This window comes from Chiloscyllium punctatum, chromosome 5, assembly GCF_047496795.1.
Source record: "Chiloscyllium punctatum isolate Juve2018m chromosome 5, sChiPun1.3, whole genome shotgun sequence".
NCBI classification, from domain to species: domain Eukaryota; kingdom Metazoa; phylum Chordata; class Chondrichthyes; order Orectolobiformes; family Hemiscylliidae; genus Chiloscyllium; species Chiloscyllium punctatum.
In genome coordinates this window covers 106,020,072-106,041,159 of record NC_092743.1, presented here as the reverse complement: position 1 = coordinate 106,041,159, position 21,088 = coordinate 106,020,072, and the positions used below count along the sequence as shown (strand labels likewise).

The following is a 21,088-nucleotide window of genomic DNA, read 5'->3' as shown; positions in this document are numbered from 1 at the left end:
AGGGTTTATCAGATATGGGATAATTATCTTTTTCACTCACTAGAGTAGACTCAGTGCATTATGTGAGCTGTGATGGAACTGTGTGAGGAGCATTGCTGTTGGAGTGGGTCAGTTAGAAGGCTCACCTCAGTTGTCCCAACACAACAACCCAGCTACCGATATCAATTAAGCTTCATCCCTGACCTCATGGCACACCTGCCATTTCTCATTCATTGATGAGACTGACACCCCATGTTCCCTCACATTCCAATATACCAGCTATGCCACCTACGCCATTCACTTTCCCAATTATGCTTCCCAATGTATCCTGCATGGCCACCCAGCCTCTATACAGCATATACAGTTTAGAAGAGCCATGCAGTAGCAATAGGAATCATTTCAAAATAATTGGAAACACATTGAATCTCTAATGATTTAAAACAAACATTGAATTCAAACACTTAATGTTTGATACTTGGCCAATAAATTTAAGGTACTATGAAGTTGTAATCTTCAAACTGTATATTAGATTATAACCAAACTGAAAAGACAAATATCAAAGACACAATCTGTTATTATAGGCTCATAAAAGTTTCAATTGTTCTTAGATGAAAACAAAACAGCTGCTGGGTTGACAATTTGGAAATTGAGCCAAGTATTCATAATGGAACAGCTGCCATAAGAAAAGCTTTCAGCTTCACTGACCACCTTCCCTGGTAGCACATCCCACTACTCTGCATTCACTGTCAATGACATATTAGTCCAACTCCCAGCTCTGAGGTCTCGTCAACACTCCCATTATGGAATGTCCCTGCTTTGCCTTGAGTGGGTGGCTCTGTCACTATCCCCTGCCGAATCTTTCTGTTTTCATATGGGTGTGGAAGAATTGCTGTGGTCATGTTATTAAGAATTGAGAGAATGTGAATTCAGATCGCACCATGGTGAGTTTCAGAATTAGGATTCAGTTTAATAAATTCTAAATAAATACTGGTCTCAGTACAAGGGACCATGAAGCTTTCAGATTGTTGTAAAAACCCAGCTGGTTCATTGATGCCATTTAGGGAAGGAAACATGCTGTGCTCATTGGGCTTGGCTTATATCTGACTCCTGGCCCACAATAGCACATTTCTGTCCCCTTACTCTGAACTCTCCATATCAGAGGAGACTATTTCTTTCTATCTACCCTTTAATTGTTTTAAACAGCTCAAATTATCACTCAGTCTTCTATATTCAAAGCAATATTACAGATAAGTCTATTTAACTTATATAACTCTGTGCAATCTACACAACTCCAGTAATTTACATAAATCCAGTCTGCAACAGAATCAAGCCCAAGCAGTAAAATTTACACAGGTTAAGTCTGAACAACATTTACAAGCCCAGTCCGTGCAAGCTTTACAAGACTATTCTGTGTCACTTATATCAACCCAGTCTGTGTAATTTATATAAGCCTGATATGTGTATTTACACAAAACCAGTCAGTGTAAGGTATAAGCCTAGTTTGTGTAATTAATACAAGTTGAGCCTGTGTAATTTATATAAGCCCGATCTGTGCACTTCCATTCTTGCTGAGGTCTGACATCGAAAGCAAACACAGTGTTTAAGCTGTCAATCCAATCATCAAAATTCTACTTAGTGTCAAAGTCATTGAGCCAGATATTAGGATTTACACAAAAGAATTGCAATTACCTCCACGAGGCATGGCTGACAACAAATCTCTTACCTCCTGTTAACATCTGGGCACACTTGCAAATGCACTTGTCGTGATCCATGTCTTTGGTGCTGAAATCCACTCCATGTAAAAGCAAACTGCTCTGCCTGCCAGCTGTGCCACTGTATCCTTTCAGAAAAAGCCTGGGAGGAACCAGAAGGAGAGGAGGCTGAATTCCACCCCTGTCAGCAAACCACATCAAATATGCAACATGGTATACTGCCAGTGTTCTGAGCAAGCAAATCAAATGGTGGAGAAAGTGAAAGAAAGAGCAAAACGGGAACAAAAAAAACCTGCATTTGTATAGCACCTTTTACAACCTCAGGACATCCCAAACTGTTTTAAGTCAATTAAGCACTTTTGAAGAGGTAGTCACCATTGTAGTTTGGGAAACACTTGAGCCAAATTGCATGCAGCAAGAGCCCACACCATGTGATAATGACCAGACTTTAAGGACGTTAATTGAAGGATAAATATCAGTTGGGACATGAAAAAAAACACCTTCAATACAATGCTGTGGGATCTTTATAACTATCTGAGAGAAGACAAATGGTATTAGTGTAATATCTTATCTGATGGTGCAGCACTGTCCTAGCACTGGGGATGTTGGCCTGGATTTTGGCTGTCAAATTGGTACGCGGGATACCCACTATGCATAGCCTGACACCAAGAATACAGAAATTAAAAAAAACATGATGTAGGTTTGCTCGCTGAGCTGGAAGGTTTGTTTTTAGACGTTTCGTCACCATACTAGGTAACATCATCAGTCAGCCTCTGGAGGAAGCACTGGTGGCATGGCCCGCGTTTTATTTATGTGTTTAGGTTTCCTTGGTTGGTGATGTAATTTTCTGTGGTGATGTTATTTCCTGTTCTTTTTCTCAGGGGGTGGTAAATGGGATCAAAGTCAATGTGCTTGTTGATAGAGTTCCAGTTGGAATGCCTGCTTCTCGGAATTATCATGCATGTCCCTGTTTGGCTTGTCCTAGGATGGATGTGTTGTCCCAGTTGAAGTGGTGTCCTTCCTCATCTAATTGTAAGGATACTAGTGAGAAAGGGTCATGTCTTTTTATGGCTAGTTGACGTTCATGTATCCTAGTGGCTAGTTTTTTGCTTGTTGGTCCAACATAGTGCTTATTACAGTTCTTGCATGGTATTTAGTTTTGCTTGCTGTCTGAATAGGGCCTTTCAAGTTCTTTAGCTGCTGTTTTAGTGTCTTGGTGAGTTTGTGGGTGGGACCACTTCAACTGGGACAACACATCTGTCCGAGGACAAGCCAAACAGAGACACACACGAGAATTCCTAGAGGCATGGCATTCCAACCAAAACTCTATCAACAAACACGTTGACTTGGATCCCATTTACCACCCCTTGAGAAAAAGAACAGGAAATGGCATCACCACAGGAAATTATGTCACCACAGAAAATGACATCACCAACCCAAAGAAACAAACACATAAATAAAAAGTGGGTCATGCCACCAGTACTTCATCCGGAGGCTCACTGATAATGTTACCTAGTGTAGTGACAAAACATCTGAAAACAAATCTTCCAGCTCAGCGAGCAAACCTACACCCAGAACCTCAACATGAGCTACAAATCGTCTCAAAACTTGTCAGAACAAGATGGGTTTGAAACTCTGTCTGTATTCCTGTCTGTCCTCAGACTGTTTCTGAGGGGTATTGTTCTGTGAAAACCTTACCACAGAACAATTTTAATAGAACACAGTCCAATTCTACAGCGCCTGTCCTCTTTCCACAATTAACCAGAAGAAAATTCAGTGTAAAAACCTCATGAAATAGAGAAAGATAGTGTGCCAGCTCACGAACATTCCCTCCTGAATGATAGCATATGAATTATTTTTTCTGTGCCCTTCAGGAATCATCAAGGAAAACAAAATAATAGCCTTGCGTCAACAATGAAAAATCAGGGTGGAGGGATTTTAAGATGTTATTCGGGATGCTTAGTGTTTAGCCCGAGTACACAAAACCATAACAGCTATTCTTTATTACAAAGCCAAGCACTATTTATCTCTCAATACAGTTACAGCTAACATCATACAGAATTCTTGACAAGTTTTCATTCCCACTTTGGAATAGTTCCACTTCTATTTTTCTCTCTTGCCACTGGCACTAGCTGCTCTATAATTAGTGGTAGTTGTTCATTATGGTGAACAGCAGAATAACAGAAGAATAATATGCTGTTCCACTGAAAGGTTAATTCTGACCTGAAATGTTCATTTTGATTCTCTCTCCAGACCTGCTGAGTACTTTCAGCACTGTTTATTCTTAGTTTGGACTTACTGCACCTGAAGTATTTTGATTTTGTAGGGGAATGACAGCTCCACCTAAATATATGCTGACTAAGTAATGGCCGCATTCTGCACAGAAGATGCTACACAATTGTATCCCTCTCTTCTGCCACTTTCCACATTCATTCACAGGATCTGCTCATCGCTGGCAAGGTTGGCATTTATTGTCGATCTCTGATTGCCCAGGAGAAGGTGGCAATGAGCTGTCATCGTGAACAACTGCCTGTCCAATTGGTGATTCCCTGCAGTAATTTTGATACAATTGCACGGTCACCAGAGGACGCTGCAGAGTCAATCACCAGTAGTGTCATGATCACACTGGACTTACAATCCAGAAACGCAGCTCAAATCCTGTCATGATATCTATCACCTAAAGGGGAGGCAGAAGTTGAGGGGACTGGAAAGGAATTCTAGAATTTAGGGTCTAGGCAGCTGAAAGCATGAATGGAGGAATGGTACTTGGGTGATGCATAACAGGCCAGAATGGAGGAACGCCAACATCTTGGAGAGCTGTGGAACTGGAAGAGATTATACGGAAGGGCCAAGGTCAAGGACAGATTTGAAAACATGAGAATTAAAAAATTTCCTCCCGTGTGTGATTGTTTAAAAGCAATGTTGCCAGAGTGGGATACAATGTAAGTGAATGACAACATAAGTGACCAGGACCTGGTGCGCGTTGTCTCTTAATGAGTAGTTTTCTTGGTGAAACCTAGATGAATTTTCAACTATTCCACTTCAGTGTTCTCAGAAAACCAAAAAACTGGTGGCTGCAAAAAAAAAGGAGCCCTATCGTATCTTATTAAAATAGCTGGAACACATCCAGTTATCTGTAATTGAGGCTGGTGATAATGGAACATTTGGTTCATGACCTGCACATTTTCCATTGTACCAAACATAACGAAGTTGACAGGGTTTGCCTGAACCACTTGTAAAACTCATGTTCACTACAGGTCCCTGTGCTCAGTTAGTTAAAACAACCTCAGAACCAAAGGCAAAGCTAACAGTGATTGCTCACAGTAGGAGGTAGCTAGTGTGAATGGAAGAGTTTGGATTGAACCTTGTTCCATTTAATACGTTGTGTCAGCTGTAACGTGACTCTCAGCACATTGCACATCAGCTGCCTATTCAAATTTTGGACCACAAATGCTAAAAGATTAGAATCTTTCATTGTGAATCAAAGCCATTCACTCTGAATCACCAGCACAGTCACCAAAAGTGTCAACTGTATTGCCTGAACAAGGATGAGAAATAGAGATGCACATTAACAGAGATATCACCTGCTGAAGGAATGCTGCTCTGTCAGAAGTGCTGACTCTCATGTGAACTATTAAACCAAGGTGCTATTCACTACTTTGGTGGATGTAAAAGATCCCTTATCTACTGTTTTTCAAAAGAGCAAAGATTTTTTTCTCAGTGCCCTAACACTATATTAACACTAAAATAAACTTCATTAAATAAAAACATTATCTGGTCATTTTCCCATTCTTGTTTATAGGACCTGGCTGTCTGCAAATTCATTGCCACGTTTCCTGCATTATTGCACTACAGCTACGGGACATACTGAGGCTATGAAAGGTGCTACAGAAATGCAATTCTTTCTTTTTGATTTAACCAGAAATTAAAAAGCAAGGAAGAGGTACACCACATGTACCACATCAAGCTAGCTACTCTTTCATGTATTGGACGAAAGCTAATTGGTAGCCATTATACTTATTGACCAGCATACCATCTACATATGTTTGTAGACACACTGTTCATTTGAAGTGTATTCCACATTAGCCACTGATTATAACCAACTGACACACCTGTGACAATAAAGAGAAAACAATTGAGGAATATAAGAAAATTCAACATGAAAGTTTTGCTTTAAATGTTGGCAAAGGACAGGAATTTTCAGGGAGGACAGGAATTTCTGCTGCTGAGGTAAGGAGAGCGCACAATATCACCAATCGCTGAAGCATACGGAGAGGCCAGTTTCTTGGAAAAACAAAGAATTGAAAGAGAGAACATTAACTCTCAAATGAAAGGTCTTTGGGGAGTGGAGTTTTTCAAAACGGCTGCTTTTGAAGTAGTGAAGGGAGCAGCACCAATCATCATGCCAGAGATGAACCAGGACAAGGTTAAGGAGGAAGACGAGGGGGAGGATTGAGAAGATTGTGTGGTTTTAAGTGTCAGTCTTTGGGCTTGAATGGAATGAATGAGCGACTTTTCTACAGACCATGAACATTTGCAACCACATTAAAAAACATCAAATATGTTTTCGCAGACTGTATACGGCTTGTTATACACACTAAATCCAAACTACAGCCATTTAAAATTCAGGACACTAGCTGGAAATTATTACATGTAGTGGGGCACAGGGATAATCTCGTGCCAGTCACACATATTAACTGAGCTGGTTAACTTAAAATTCCACAACAAACAACAGTATGATCTCTGCACCAACAAAAGTTTGAGAACAGATGTAAAAGGCAACACAGCATAAATCTTATTTTCTTAAACAAAGGGAAGAAAAGGATGTACAAGCAACTTTGATTTAAGAAATAATGCTAATTTAAAACTGACAACAAACTGTTGAAATGAGAAGTAATGTATGTTTTCTTCCAGCGTCCTTTACAAATGTGGGACGTTGCTGCGTGTTTCTTCGGCCAACTAAGCATTTTTTGTAGTCACTCTTGTAACAAAGGAAATGTGGCAATTTGCATTGTACGATTCCAAAAACAGCAACAACATGCATTTGAACTTAATAAAGATCTGGAATTAAGTGTCTAATGGCGACCATGAAATAATTGTCGATTATTGAGGAAAAACCCATCTGGTTCACTAATGTCCTTTAGGGAAGGAAACTTTAGGAAGGACCATACCTGGTCTGACCTACATGTGACTCCAGACCCACAGCAAAGTGGTTGTCTCTGAACTGCCCTCTGGGCAATTGCAAACAGGCAATAAATGCTGGCTGAGCAACCACGCGCATTTAATTAGTACCTCACAGCGCCAGAGACCTGGGTTCAATTCCTGCCTCAGGCGACTGACTGTGTGGAGTTTGCATGTTCTCCCCGTGTCTGCGTGGGTTTCCTCCGGGTGCTCCGGTTTCCTCCCACAGTCCAAAGATGTGCAGGTCAGGTGAATTGGCTATGCTAAATTGCCCGTAGTGTTAGGTAAGGGGTAGATGTAGGGGTATGGGTGGGTTACGCTTCGGCGGGGCGGTGTGGACTTGTTGGGCCGAAGGGCCTGTTTCCACACTGTAAGTAATCTAATCTAATCTAATCTTTAATATGGTAAAACATTCCATGGGACATTCTCAGGAGGGATTATAAAACAAAATTTGACACTACCCACACAAAAGCAGATGACCAAAACTTGGTCAAAGGGGTAGGTTTTATGTAAACTCTTCAAGGAGGAAAAGACAGGCAGAGGGACAGAAAGACTAAGGGGAGGAACGGTGGAGTTTTGAGTCCATCAGGGGAGGGCATGGTCACAAATCGTGGAATGGTTAAAATTTGAGGTGGTAAGATTGAGAGGAACACAGAGATCTTGAAGACCTGTGGGGCCAGACTATGTGGAGTGGGGGATAGGCATAAGACCATGGAGATATTTGAAAATAAGGATGAAAATTGTGGTGACAGATGTAAGTCAGTAATCATGGGATGATGGATGAACAGGCTTTGGTGCAAGTTTGGGCAAGTTGGATTTCCCAGAGAGTGGAATGTGTGAGGCTGGCCAGCAGCATGTTGGGATAGTCAAGGCCAGAGTTATTAAAGGCAAGGATGTGGGTTTCAGCAGCAGGCGAGTTGAGGTAAATGCCGAGGGAGATGTTTTGGAGGTAAGCTTGTCAAACCTCCAGAAAGGCTGGGACATGGGGGGATTCATCTTCAAAATGCTGGTGGCAGCAGAATACACTTCCCTGAAAGGTGATTGCATTTATAGGCTGCATCTGCCTACAGCCGCAGGACAATGACACACAATGTTCATGTTGTGAAGGTGCAAGCACACTGCATTCATTGCTACATCGCCTGGCTTCAACCACTGTTGCTGAGCATGAAACTGAGAGAACCTCAAGTTTTTTGTTATTGATTCATGGGATATGGGCATCACTAGGCAGGCCGGCATTTATTACCATCCCTAATTGCCCACAGGTCACTTAAGAGTCAATCACATTGCTGTGGGTCTGGAGTCACATGTAGGCCAGTCCAGATAAGGATGGCAGTTTCCTCCCCTAAAGGACATTAGTGAACAGATAGGTTTTTCCCTGGTAATTGACAATGATTTCATAAGTCATTGTTAGACTCTGAATTCCAGATTTTTAATTGAATTCAAATTTCAACATCCGCCATGGCAGGATTCGAACCCGGGTCCCCAGAACATTAACTAAATTTTTGGATTATTAGTCTAGTGATAATACAACTAGACCATCACCTTCCAAAGTCATGAGAAAAAGAGAGAGAGAGACAAGTTAGAGAACAAGGGAGGCCAATCGAGAGGCCAAACACTGAGGTTAAAGGTACTCTGCTGCAGCCCTGACCAAAGTTCCATACTGAAAAGATTGAGGTTAACTTGCAGAATAAATGATGTGAATGGAACGAAATCTGGTGTCTTATTGCTTTACCTTTTGTGTATTTTTCATTATCTTTCACATTACATACATTGGTGATATGGACACTATGGACACTCCTTTCACCTACAATAAAATAATGAATAGCAGTGTTATTGTGCATGAATGTGGGAATGGCAAGTCAAAGAGGTCAATTCATAACATCAGCATGTTCCGAGAAAACTTTCTCCTGGAATTGCTTAACTCTGAGTTGCTAACCCTTTATGGATGTGGAAACAGTCATGCTTAGAGATGGCCTGATTGTGTGGGCCAGAGTTCATCTTACGTTTAATAGCGCACCAAAGTCGCACATGGGCCTTTGCAGCTACACTTAGTGCACAGAGAGAGGGATAGAGTCAGTGACTAGGGAATAGAGTTTGTAATGAGAGCCAAACACCACTGCTTCAATTTTCCAGAAATCTAGTTGGGGGAAATGCAAAAGATGACTAATTAATCTGTTTCTGGTGATGTTGATTGAGGGGTGAATATTGGCCAGGGACAATTTCTTCAATAATGCCATGGGATCTTTTACACCTTCCTGAAAGGAAAACAACCTGTCTTGGTTTAACATCTTTCCCAAAATACAATGGAACATTCCTCCAAGACGGCATTGGCAGTCACAGCCTAGATTGTGTGCTCAAGCCTCTGAAATGGAACTTGGACCATCTGACTCCAAGCTGTGAATGTTACCCACTAAGCAAACTAGTGAAAAATGAGGAAGGAAGCAACCCTATTATTTAGTAAGGCCTTGTTTAAAAGCTGTGAAGACTGAGATTGTTCCAAAGTTGAATCATCAAAAGTAAATATTGGTGCTGTAAATTTCTAATGGCTCAGTAACCCAAGAAAATAATCCAATAGTGGTAAGATGTTTCCCAGGAGTGATGATTGTGGCATTTCCCTCCTTCGTGATACTGCAATCTAATGTTCAATATTGACTCTACACTGTTTGCATTGTATTTACTATAGTTGTAAATCACCCGGCTCTAAATAACAGACAGAATGTGGGAAAAACAAGGAGAGGATAGACTTGCCTGAAGTAATACTGTTGATATTAGTAAAAATGACCAATGTCATTTCATAAATAATTAATCAATTGTTCATGTGACGATAAATCAGTTTGTGATTAGAAATAAACTAGCGCTTTAATTCAAACAAATATTCCAAACCTATGTGACCCTCGATGATCAGAAAGCACAGAGCCAGTCATTTATCAAGCTTTGAAATGTCAGCATTTCTCAGAATTAGCAGTTTCTCTCCTGGGTGAGGTCAAAGGTGCAGGAGTAATTCATTGCAAAGGTATTGCAGCCAAATGAAAGCATTTGCCATTCTATTTCATTTACTAAAGTTTACTCCATAATCCACAGTCTTCCAGTTTTGCAATACAATCTGTACAGGAAGCTTAAAAATGTGTTGCTGGAAGAGCGCAGCAGGTCAGGAAGCATCAAAGGAGCAGGAGAATCGACGTTTCGGGCATAAGCCCTTCTTCAGGAATGAGGAGGGTGTGCCAAGCAGACTAAAATAAAAGATAGGGAGGAGGGACTTGGGGGAGGGGCGTTGGGAATGCGATAGGTGGAAGGAGGTTAAGGTGAAGGTGATAGGTCGGGGAGGGGGTGGGGGCGAGAGGTCGGGAAGAAGATTGCAGGTCAAGAAGGCGGTGCTGAGTCTGAGGGTTAGGACTGAGAAAAGGTTGGGGGGGGGGGGGGGGTGGAAATGAGGAAGCTGGAGAAATCTGCATTCATCCCAAGTGGTTGGAGGGTTCCTAGGCAGAAATGAGGCACTCTTCCTCCAGGCATTATGTTGCTATGGTCTGGCGATGGAGGAGGCCAAGGACCTGCATGTCCTTGGTGGAGTGGGAGGGGGAGTTAAAGTGTTCAGCCACGGGGCGGTGGGGTTGGTTGGTGCGGGTGTCCCAGAGGTGTTCTCTGAAACATTCCGCAAGTAGGTGGCCTGTCTCCCCAATGTATAGGAGGCCACATCGGGTGCAACGGATGCAGTAAATGATGTGTATGGAGGTGCAGGTGAATTTGTGATGGATATGGAAGGATCCCATGGGGCCTTGGAGGGAAGTGAGGGGGGAGGTGTGGGCGCAAGTTTTGCATTTCTTGCAGTTGCAGGGGAAGGTGCCGGGAGTGGAGGTTGGGTTGGTGGGGGGTGTGGACCTGATGAGGGAGTCACGGAGGGAGTGGTCTTTCCGGAACGCTGATAGGGATGGGGAGGGAAATATATCCTTGGTGGTGGGGTCTGTTTGGAGGTGGCAGAAATGACGAAGAATGATACGATGTATCTAGAGGTTGGGGGGGTGGTAGATGAGGACCAGTGGGGTTCTGTCCTGGTGGCGATTGGAGAGGTGGGGTTCAAGGGCGGATGGCGTTTTTATAGGGGGCTGGGTGGGAGGAGGTGTAATCTAGGTAAAAAGCCATCCCATATTCCCAATTCCTTCGCCTTCGCCGCATCTGCTCCCAGGAGGACCAATTCCAATAACAAACAACCCAGATGGCCTCCTTCTTCAAAGACCGCAATTTCCCCTCAGACGTGATCGACGATGTTCTCCACCGCATCTCCTCCACTTCCCACTCCTCCGCCCTTGAACCCCGTCCCTCCAATCGCCACCAGGACAGAGCCCCACTGGTCCTCACCTACCACCCCTCCAACCTCCAGATACATAGTATCATCCTTCGTTATTTCTGCCACCTCCAAACAGACCCCACCACCAAGGATATATTTCCCTCCCCTCCCCTATCAACGTTCCGGAAAGACCACTCCCGCCGCGACTTTCACGTCAGGTCCACACCCCCCACCAACCCAACCTCCACTCCCGGCACCTTCCCCTGCCACCGCAAGAAATGCAAACCTTGTGCCCACATCTCCCCCCTCTTCTCCCTCCAAGGCCACAAGGGATCCTTCCATATCCATCACAAATTCACCTACACCTCCACACACATCATTTACTGCATCCGCTGCACCCGATGTGGCCTCCTATACATTGGGGGGAGACGCCGCCTACTTGTGGAACGTTTCAGAGAACACCTCTGGAACACCCGCACCAACCAACCCAACCGCCCTGTGGCTGAACACTTTAACTCCCCCTCCCACTCCGCCAAGGACATGCAGGTCCTTGGCCTCCTCCGTCGCCAGACCATAGCAACACGACGCCTGGAAAAAGAGCGCCTCATCTTCCGCCTAGGAACCCTCCAACCACAAGGGATGAACTCAGATTTCTCCAGTTTCCTCATTTCCCCTCCCCCACCTTTTCTCAGTCCCAACCCTCGGACTCAACACCACCTTCTTAACCTGCAATCTTCTTCCCAACCTCTCCACCCCCACCCCCTCTCCGGCCTATCACCCTCACCTTAACTTCCTTCCACCTATCGCATTCCCAACGCCCCTCCCCCAAGTCCCTCCTCCCTACCTTTTATCTTAGCCTGCTTGGCACACCCTCCTCATTCCTGAAGAAGGGGTCATGCCCAAAATGTCGATTCTCCTGCTCCTTGGATGCTGCCTGACCTGCTGCGCTTTTCCAGCAACACATTTTTCAGCTCTGATCTCCAGCATCTGCAGTCCTCACTTTCTCCCAATCTGTACAGGAATTCAAACTCTGCCTCATCCACGCCATTTTCTGTTTTCTTTCCATTTTTCTCAGCACTCCCAACCTCTGGAACAGTTTACTGCACATGACTTTACCTGCACCCTCCTGAACTTCAACTCAAGAGACTGATTATATTTGGCTATACAGGCATCTCAGCTCATTACTGTCAGGTAAAAACAATGACTGCAGATGCTGGAAACCAGATTCTGGATTAGTAGTGCTGGAAGAGCACAGCAGAATCGTCGATTTCGAAGCTACTTAGATGCTACCTGAACTGCTGTGCTCTTCCAGCACCACTAATCCAGAATCATTACTGCCAGTCCTTACTCTATACCTAAATGGACATCTGAGGAGAAAATAATAGCTGAATAATGAATTGGACTGATCAGGAGTGCTTATTGATTTACCCTGTTTCTTACACATGGATGCTGGCGTGGCGTGGTAACTCCTGTCTTTAAGTTGATAGGCTCCTGACCATTCCGGGGACCAGAATTTAAATTCAAGGATCAGGATGATTAATGATACAAAGCTATGGGTCCTAGGAACAGATATTCAGTGTTAAACACAGATGGTGTCAGAAACTGTAGTCCTCTTTAAAATTGATTATTTTGATATTTCATAATTTACATTCCCTGTGCATAGTGTTAACTAGCCTTTTACAAATGTGAAAACAAATGGAAAGGTATAAAAATAACTGAGGTCATGCTACTCCTATTGAGTTAATGCCAGAGACTTATCAAGTGCCATACTGCCCTCAGATCAATTTGGTGTCCAGGGAATTTGCAGATGGAGAAGGAAGGGCAATGTCCTTCAAATGAAGGCAAGCAAGGGGACAACAGCTGTCCTGATGTCATGAGTAACTGCTCATGGTCATGGGTCAATCGTGCCTGCGTGGGTTTCCTCTGGGTGTTCTAGTTTTCTGCCACAGTCCAAAGATATGCAGGTTAGGTCACTAAATTGCTTGGTAATGTCCAGGGATGCGCAGGCTAGGTGGATTAACCAAGAGAAATACAGGGTTGCAGGGAGAGGGTAGAGGGGTGGGTCTGGGTGGGATGCTCTACAGAGGGTCAGTGTGGATTTGATGGGTCAAATCGCCTGCATCCACAATGTAGGGATCCTATTCTGTTCTATTCTATTTTATTCTAGGAAAGGCTTCAGAGAGGTGACATATCATAAGTCAAGAGTGTGGTGCTGGAAAAGCACAGCAGGTCAGGCAGCATCCAAAAAGCAGGAGAATCGACGTTTCAGGCAGAAGCCCTTCATCAGGAATGAGGCTTGTGAGCCACGGGGGTGGAGAGATAAATGGGAGGTGTGGGGCTGGAGAGAGGGTAGCTGAGAGTGCGAAAGGTAGATGAAGTGGGGGTAAGGGTGATAGGTCAGAGAGGAGGGTGGTGCGGACAGGTGGGAAGGAAAATAGACAGCCAGGACAGGTCCTGAGGGTGGTGACGAGTTGGAAGGTTGGATCTGGGATACGGTGTAGGGAAGGAAGATGAGGAAACTGGTGAAATCCACATTGATCCCATGTGGTTGGAGGGTCCCAAGGCAGAAGATGAGGCGTTCATCCTCCAGCTGTTGGATGATGAGGATGTGGCGATGGAGGAGGCCCATGGCCTGCATGTCTTTGGCAAAGTGGGAGGGGGAGTTGAAGTGTTCGGCCATGGAACAGTGGGGTTGGTTGATGCGGGTTTCCCAGAGATGTTCTCTGAAGCATTCTGCCCACTGATTCGCCCATCTGACCGGCCTATCTAGATCACCCTGTATTCTAAGGCTAGCCTCTTCACTAGTTCACATCCCACCAATATTTGTATCATCTGTGATCTTACTCATCAACCCTTCACATTCAAGTCTAAATCGGTTATATATGTCACAAACAGCAAGAGCCCTCAACAATGACCCCTGTGGGACCCCAGAGACAGAGACTTCCATTCACAAGACCATCACCCTCTACTTCCTGCCACTCAGCCAATTCTGGATCAAGTTAGCCAAATTTCCTTCGATCCTATGGGCTCTTTACTTCGGTATTAATCTCTCATAGAGATGTACAACATGGAAACAGACCCTTCGATCCAACCCAACCAGATATGCTGAACTTTATCATGCTGAAGTGCAAATAAAGTATGTTGAAAGCATCGTCCTCATCTACACACTTCTTCAAAAAAAAATACAATCAAGTTGGTCAGAAGTGACCTTCCCTTAACAAAACCATGCTGACAATTCTTGATTTATCCCTGCCACTCCAAGTGCAGATTAATTCTGTCCCTTAGAATTGCTTCCAACAGTTTCCCCACCACTGAAGTTAGACTGACTGGCCTGAAGTTTCCTGGTTTACCTCTTGCTCCCTTCTTGAATAACAGTGCAAAATATACTAGCAGACAATCCAAACCCAGCTCAACTCCCTCAGTGTCAGTTACAGAGTCGTAGAGATAAACACCGCAGAAATAGACCCTTCGGTCCAACTCATCTATGCCAACCAGATATCCAACCCCAATCTAGTCCCACCTGCCAGCACCCATCCCATATCCTTCCAAACCCTTCCTATTCATATACCATCCAAATGCCTTTGAAATGTTGTAATTGTACCAGCTTCCACCACTTCCTCTGGCAGCTCATTCCAGACACATACCACCATCTGTGTGAAAAAATTGCACCTTAGGTCCTTTTTATATCTTTCCCCTCTCTACCTAAACCTATATCTTGTAGTTCTAAACTCATCCACTACAAGGAAGAGACTTTCTCTATTTATCCTTGCCGTGCGCCTCATGATTTTATAATCCTCAATAAACCCCTCAGCCTCCGACGTTCCAGGGAAAACAGCCCCAGCCTATTCAGCCTCTCCCTGTAGCTCAAATCCTCCAACCCTGGGAACATCCTTGTAAGTCTTTTCTGAAACCTTTCAAGTTTCACAACATCTTTCTGATAGGAAGGAGACCAGAATTACATGCAATATTCCAACAGTGGCCTAACTAATGTCCTGTACAGCCACAACATGACCTCCCAACTCCTGTACTCAGTACTCTGACCAATAAAGGAAAGCATACCAAAAGCCTTTTCACTATCCTATCTGCCTGTGACCCCACTTTCAAGGAGTTATGAACCTTCACTCCAAGGTCTCTTTGTTCAGCAACACACCCTAAGATCTTACCATTAAATGTGTAAGTCCTGCTAAGATTTGCTTTCCTAAAATGCAGCACCTCGCATTTATCTGAATTAAACTCCACCCGCGACTCCTCAGCTCATTGGTCCATCTGATCAAGATCCTGTTAAAGTCTGAGGTAACCTTATTCGCTGTCCACTGCACCTTCAATTTTGGTGTCATCTGCAAACTAACTAACTATACCTCTTATGCTCCCATCCAAATCATTTATATAAATGACTAAGAGTAGTGGACCCAGCACAAATCCTTGTGGCATTCCAAAGGTCACAGGCCTCCAATTTGAAAAACAACCCTCCACCACCATCCTTTGTCTTCTATCTTTGAGGAGAAAGTGAGGACTGCAGATGCTGGAGATCAGAGCTGAAAATGTGTTGCTGGAAAAGCGCAGCAGGTCAGGCAGCATCCAAGGAACAGGAGAATCGACGTTTCGGGCATGAGCCCTTCTTCAGGAATTTTGTGTGTGTGTGTGTGTGTGTGTCTCCCAGCAAACAGTCTTTCACTCTCAATCTTTTATGAACTTATTGAGGCATTAATTATGCAACACCCACCACAGAAAGTTAAAGCTCATAATTTAACAATTTTAACAAGATGATAACTGTTAGGACAATGTCAACTCATGTGAACCAGAAAGGGAACTATTTGAACTGCTCAATCTCATTCCAGCTGGTAGTGAAATTCTGCTTGGTGATTTTAAATATCTCTAAAATTTACATTATTTTCCTTATTACTTTCTGCCAGCATTTGCATCTCAATTAAGCCACGACTTGTCAGAAATGGAATGGCCTGTCCCAAATAAGTTCTCGCTCATGGAGAAATCCATGCCTTCAGAAACCCGACTGTGTATCAGAGGTGGGCAACCGGTGACCGCGACCTGTCCCCAGACTTTTGAGTAAGTGCTTATAGCAATATGACCTGGAGTCAGTGTGAACATTTAGGTTGTGCTGTATGTTGACCAAGTGGAGGGAAGGCAACACGTGGGAAGAGACTAGCTGTCGCCTTGGTGCAAGGTGGAGCAATGGCAGCTCTGGAGTGATGAGCGAGGGAAGGAGGACCATTATCTGAGGAAGGGCGGATACTGTCCATTCATAGCGTTTTTAAATTAATTCATGGGATAAGGGTATCAATAGCTGTACCTGCACTTATTGCCCATCCCTAATTGTTAAGAGTCAGCCACATTGCTGTGGGTTTGAAGTCACATGTAGGCCAGACTAGGTAAGAATGGCAGTTTCCTTCCCTCAAGGACATTAGTGAACCAGATGGGCTTTGTTCCTGACAATCGATAATGGATTCATGGTCATCATTAGACTCTTAACTCCAGATTTGTATTGAATCCAAATGGCAGAGCATTACTTGGGTCTCTGGATTAACAGTGCAGTGACAATACCATTAAGCCACCACCTCCCCTCAAGGTGGGAAGATGGACATGGCAGTGAGTGCCTGTCCTGAGTCCAGACAAGATGGCTAGGGATGACACCACAGAGTTGGGTGTCAAGGGCATGGTCAGTCATAGAGTCACAGAGATGTGCAGCATGGAAACAGACCCTTCGGTCCAACCTGTCCATACCGACCACATATCCCAACCCAATTAGTCGGATCTGCCAGCACCCGGACCATATCCCTCCAAAACCTTCCTATTCATACACCCATCTAAATGCCTTGTAAATGTTGCAATTGTACCAGCCTCCACCGCTTCCTCTGGCAGCTCATTCCATACACATACCACCCTCTGCGTGAAAAGATTGCCCCTTAGGTCTCTTTTATATCTTTCTCCTCTCACCCTAAACCTATGCCCTCTAGTTCTGGACTCCCTGACCCCAGGGAAAAGACTTTGTCTATTTATCCTATCCATGCCCCTCATAATTTTGTAAACTTCTATAAGGTCACCCCTCAGCCTCCGACGCTCCAGGGAAAACAGGCCCAGCCTGTTCAGCCTCTCCTTGTAGCTCAGATCCTTCAACCCTGACAACATTCTTGTAAATCTTTTCTGAACCTTTTCATGTTTCACAACATCTTTCCGATAGGAAGGAGACCAGAATTGCATGCAATATTCCAAGAGTGGCCTAACCAATGTCCTGTACAGCTGTAACATGACCTCCCAACTCCTGTACTCAATACTCTGACTAAGAAAGGAAAGCATACCAAACGCCTTCTTCACTATCCTATCTACCTGCGACTCCACTTTCAAGGAGCTATGAACCTGCACTCCAAGGTCCTGGCAGAAAAGGACCTACAACTTTTGTTGGGTGGCCTGGAGCAGAGCCTATATAGGGCATCACTGAGCAGCTAATTTCTGCTTTGACTAAAATATCCTCGGGGGATGTCACAGTCTGAGTGATCCTTCTGCCTACAATGAGTCGAGATCTGTCCAGTTTTTCAATATGGTGCCCAGGGACCTTTGATCCTGGTTACCTGATCTATAATATTCACCTTTCAGCTCAAACAGCAACTCACCTATGTAATGAGCTGAGAACCATGTGATAGTGAGAGGAAAGCCCACCTGCCAACCCTCCCCCTCCAACTCTGAGTGCAGAGATCCCACTTTCACTCCACTTCCAGACTTAGATGCTGTAATGGGAGATCCCACTAATAGTATTTGAAAGAGACAGTCAAGGAACTATCCTCTGATTTCTGTGTGTGGTGGTTAAAGACTCTCTCTTACTCTGAGTGCTGCAAACCGGTTTAAAAAAACAAGTTAGGACAAAGAAAAAGGCCATAAAATCAAGAAATTCATCCTATGTGCTAAACTGAGGATCACAAAGCTGACTGTTCAACTCTGAATGTCAATGTTACCGATAACCTCCACTGCAATGGCTGCAATCTTCAACTATTTGCTCTTCACAAACCTTTCAGAGATTGGTCTGTGCATTCTGTTTTAAACCTTTATCCTTTGGGATCCACATCTTATTTCTAATTTTTGTGTATGTGTATTGTGTTACATTTGCTTCTTGCATTTGGTAATTAATAAACTGATTCTTTTCATTCAAATACAAGAAAGCCTAGTTATATTGGCTCATTTGGGTCTGGGAGAAAGGCATCCAAAAGGGAAGAGATCAATGTGTGGCAGCTAACCGAGGGGCAGGTGAATAATCAATGGGAGCCAGTTCATTCCTCTTCACTCAGGAGCCTAACAGGTTCTCCTGTCTGGACCTGTAACACAATAGGGAACCTCACCCACGGTCAGGTCTTGGTAATTCACATTTGTTTAAGTATTGAGCATGTTTTAGGATGTATACTTTTTTTTTAGAAAGATGATAATATGGTTGAAAACTATTTTGCATGCAACAGCAATTAGTAATTTCTGCCACTTTACAAACTCCATCTTGCAGACTGGCTGATGCCATCCTGACTTGGAATTATACTGCTGTTCCTCACTGTTGTTGGGTCAAAACTCTGGAATTCCCTCCCTAGCAGTCCTATGTAGCTACACCCCATAAAAGACAGCAGTTCAAGATAGTGGTTCACCCTTCACAAGAGTAATTAGGGATAAGCAATAAATACTTACTTTGACAACAACATTTATGACGATGTTAAATTAGGACTTTAATGCAAGTTTATTGATGCAAATTGGCCTCTCACTACTCACTATTAAGTGTCTCATCCCACCATTAAACACATTCTTGGAAAATTAGACTCTTCTTGCTCTCATTATCAGGAAACAGCTCACTGCCAACTTCACAGAAATTCTCCAACTTTCTCTCCAATGCCAACATCATTCCTGAGCTGGGAGGATTTTGTTGTAAGAATTTGAACTGAGCACGCTCCCTTCATTTGGGGGAATTTTCCTCAGCAGATGCGAAATTGCGTTTTGTGATAAAATTGGAATGGAGTTGGCAGCATTCCTTAATTCCAACAAAAACAAGATAACTGAGCGGATCCAAAAGGATTATGATTGCTGGTTGCACCTCCATTAAAGAATTTTTTTTTCAAATTTTCTAAGATGAAAGATGCTTCACAGTACATTTGATGAGCAATCAAAATTGAAATGTTGGACAATTACTTTCTGCATAGCAAAAGCCTCCAAAGCGGAATAAGAAAATGATCAGTTAATGTGTTTTGATAATTATTGAGTGAAAAGTATTGGCCAGAGTACCGTGGCCAAAATTGTGCCATGGAATCTGATAAGCCAGCTGAGAGGACTGTTGGGGTTTTGGTTTAATGTCTCATGTGAAATATAGCCACCTCTGACAATTCAATACTCACTCAGCACTGCACTGGGAGTGTCATCCTAGATTTTGTGCTGCACATTCCAGCTTAGGACCTTAATGGCCTCCTGAATCAGAGGTGGAGTACTAGCCAGTGAACCACTTTGTGAGTGTGTTGTAGTAACTTTGGGTTCAAATGTAAATATAAGATAGAAACAACATCTTTAAGCAAATAATTCATTTCGGATGACCAGTTGAGCTCCCAATGTGGCTCACTTACATCTGCCAGAAGTTACACATATTCTTATGCAGGACCTGTTCTCTGCAGGCAAAAGGAATATGTCCACACATTGTGCCTTTGTTGAATTAAACAAGAGCACAGGGATAATAGTTTCCTGGTGCAGTCTACATGGTAACGCCTCAACCCATCGGAGTTGATTTGCCAATCAATCTTTCCCCTTTTTCTCATGCACCATAAATTGTTCCTCCCTTTGAAATTTGGCATTCTTGCATCTGTCCTGATGAATGCAAGAAGAAAAGCTTTTGATGTTGCAGTAATAAACCACTCCTTTCTAACTGGTGATATTTTAACCAATGTCTTTTGGGTTAACAGTAGTTACAGTGAGACAAAGAGGAAAGGTGTAGGTTTCCACAAAAGAAAAATGTTTGCCCTTTTGTTTTGTCCAGGGACAGACAAAAGAGCCATGCTTTATTTATGATTGCCTCAGCTTTGAATGACATATGATTAAAATGAAAGGATTTCAAAAAATGTATGTGGAGAAAACTCTGAGAACCCGTTAGCCAAACTGTGTGTGATTAGTAGGTTCCATTATAAAGATGGGTGTGCCAGGTTATACTGTAAATTGTTGGCACAGAACGTGCAACAGAACCATGGCAATTGGAAGTCAAGCATGGTGCTGACAGGAAGTTTGCGAGAACCTAAGTATCCATGAGGTTCCTTTGGATTTTGACAAAATTAGCCACAGCAATTCAAAAGACTATGGGAATTCAAAGGCAGGTTCTTACAATGCAAATCCTCTTTTGCACCTTCTTTTTAAAACAAAACATGCCTGAAACCAGCCCCACCACCAAAAAATGGCCAAGCCCAGATCAAATTTTGGCCATTTATGGAATGTTAGAACAGTGAATAAAGAATTCACACATTTTGCAGGTGCAAGGACACCAATAGGCACATTTTAAAATCTTTTTAAGTCTTATCAAGTGTTTGATTCACTAATAAAGCAGCAAAAGCAGTAAAAACTGACATAACTGCAGATCCTGGAAATCAGAAACAAGAACCGAAACTGCTAGAAAACTGGTTCTGAGGAAGGGCCACTGGACCTGAAATGTTAACTCTGATTTCTTTTTACAGATGCTGCCAGACTTGCTTAGCGTTTCCAACAATTTCAGTTCTTGCAGCAAAAGTAGTAAATGGTTTTTCTGCATTGTTTACAGTACTGTCAGTAATTTAAAATCAGGTTAGTCACATGATTAGAACCTTTGGTTTTAAAAAGCTTAAGTTTTGTGATAAACTCATTTTCTGTCCCACTGACTAACCTACACCAAGTTACCATTCTTAAATATAATCAAATAATTGTTCTTAATGCTTGGGAGAAA

The 21,088-nt window shown here is 43.3% G+C and overlaps 1 protein-coding gene across 1 annotated transcript in view; it reads right to left on the bottom strand.

The window, feature by feature from the left end:
* Positions 1-21,088, bottom strand: part of LOC140477318 (angiopoietin-1-like) — a 199,281-nt gene that overhangs the window by 7,905 nt on the left and 170,288 nt on the right. The window contains exon 8 of the mRNA XM_072570986.1: positions 1,703-1,833. Coding sequence (XP_072427087.1) covers positions 1,703-1,833 — 131 coding nt within the window. The remainder of the gene's footprint in view (positions 1-1,702; positions 1,834-21,088) is intronic.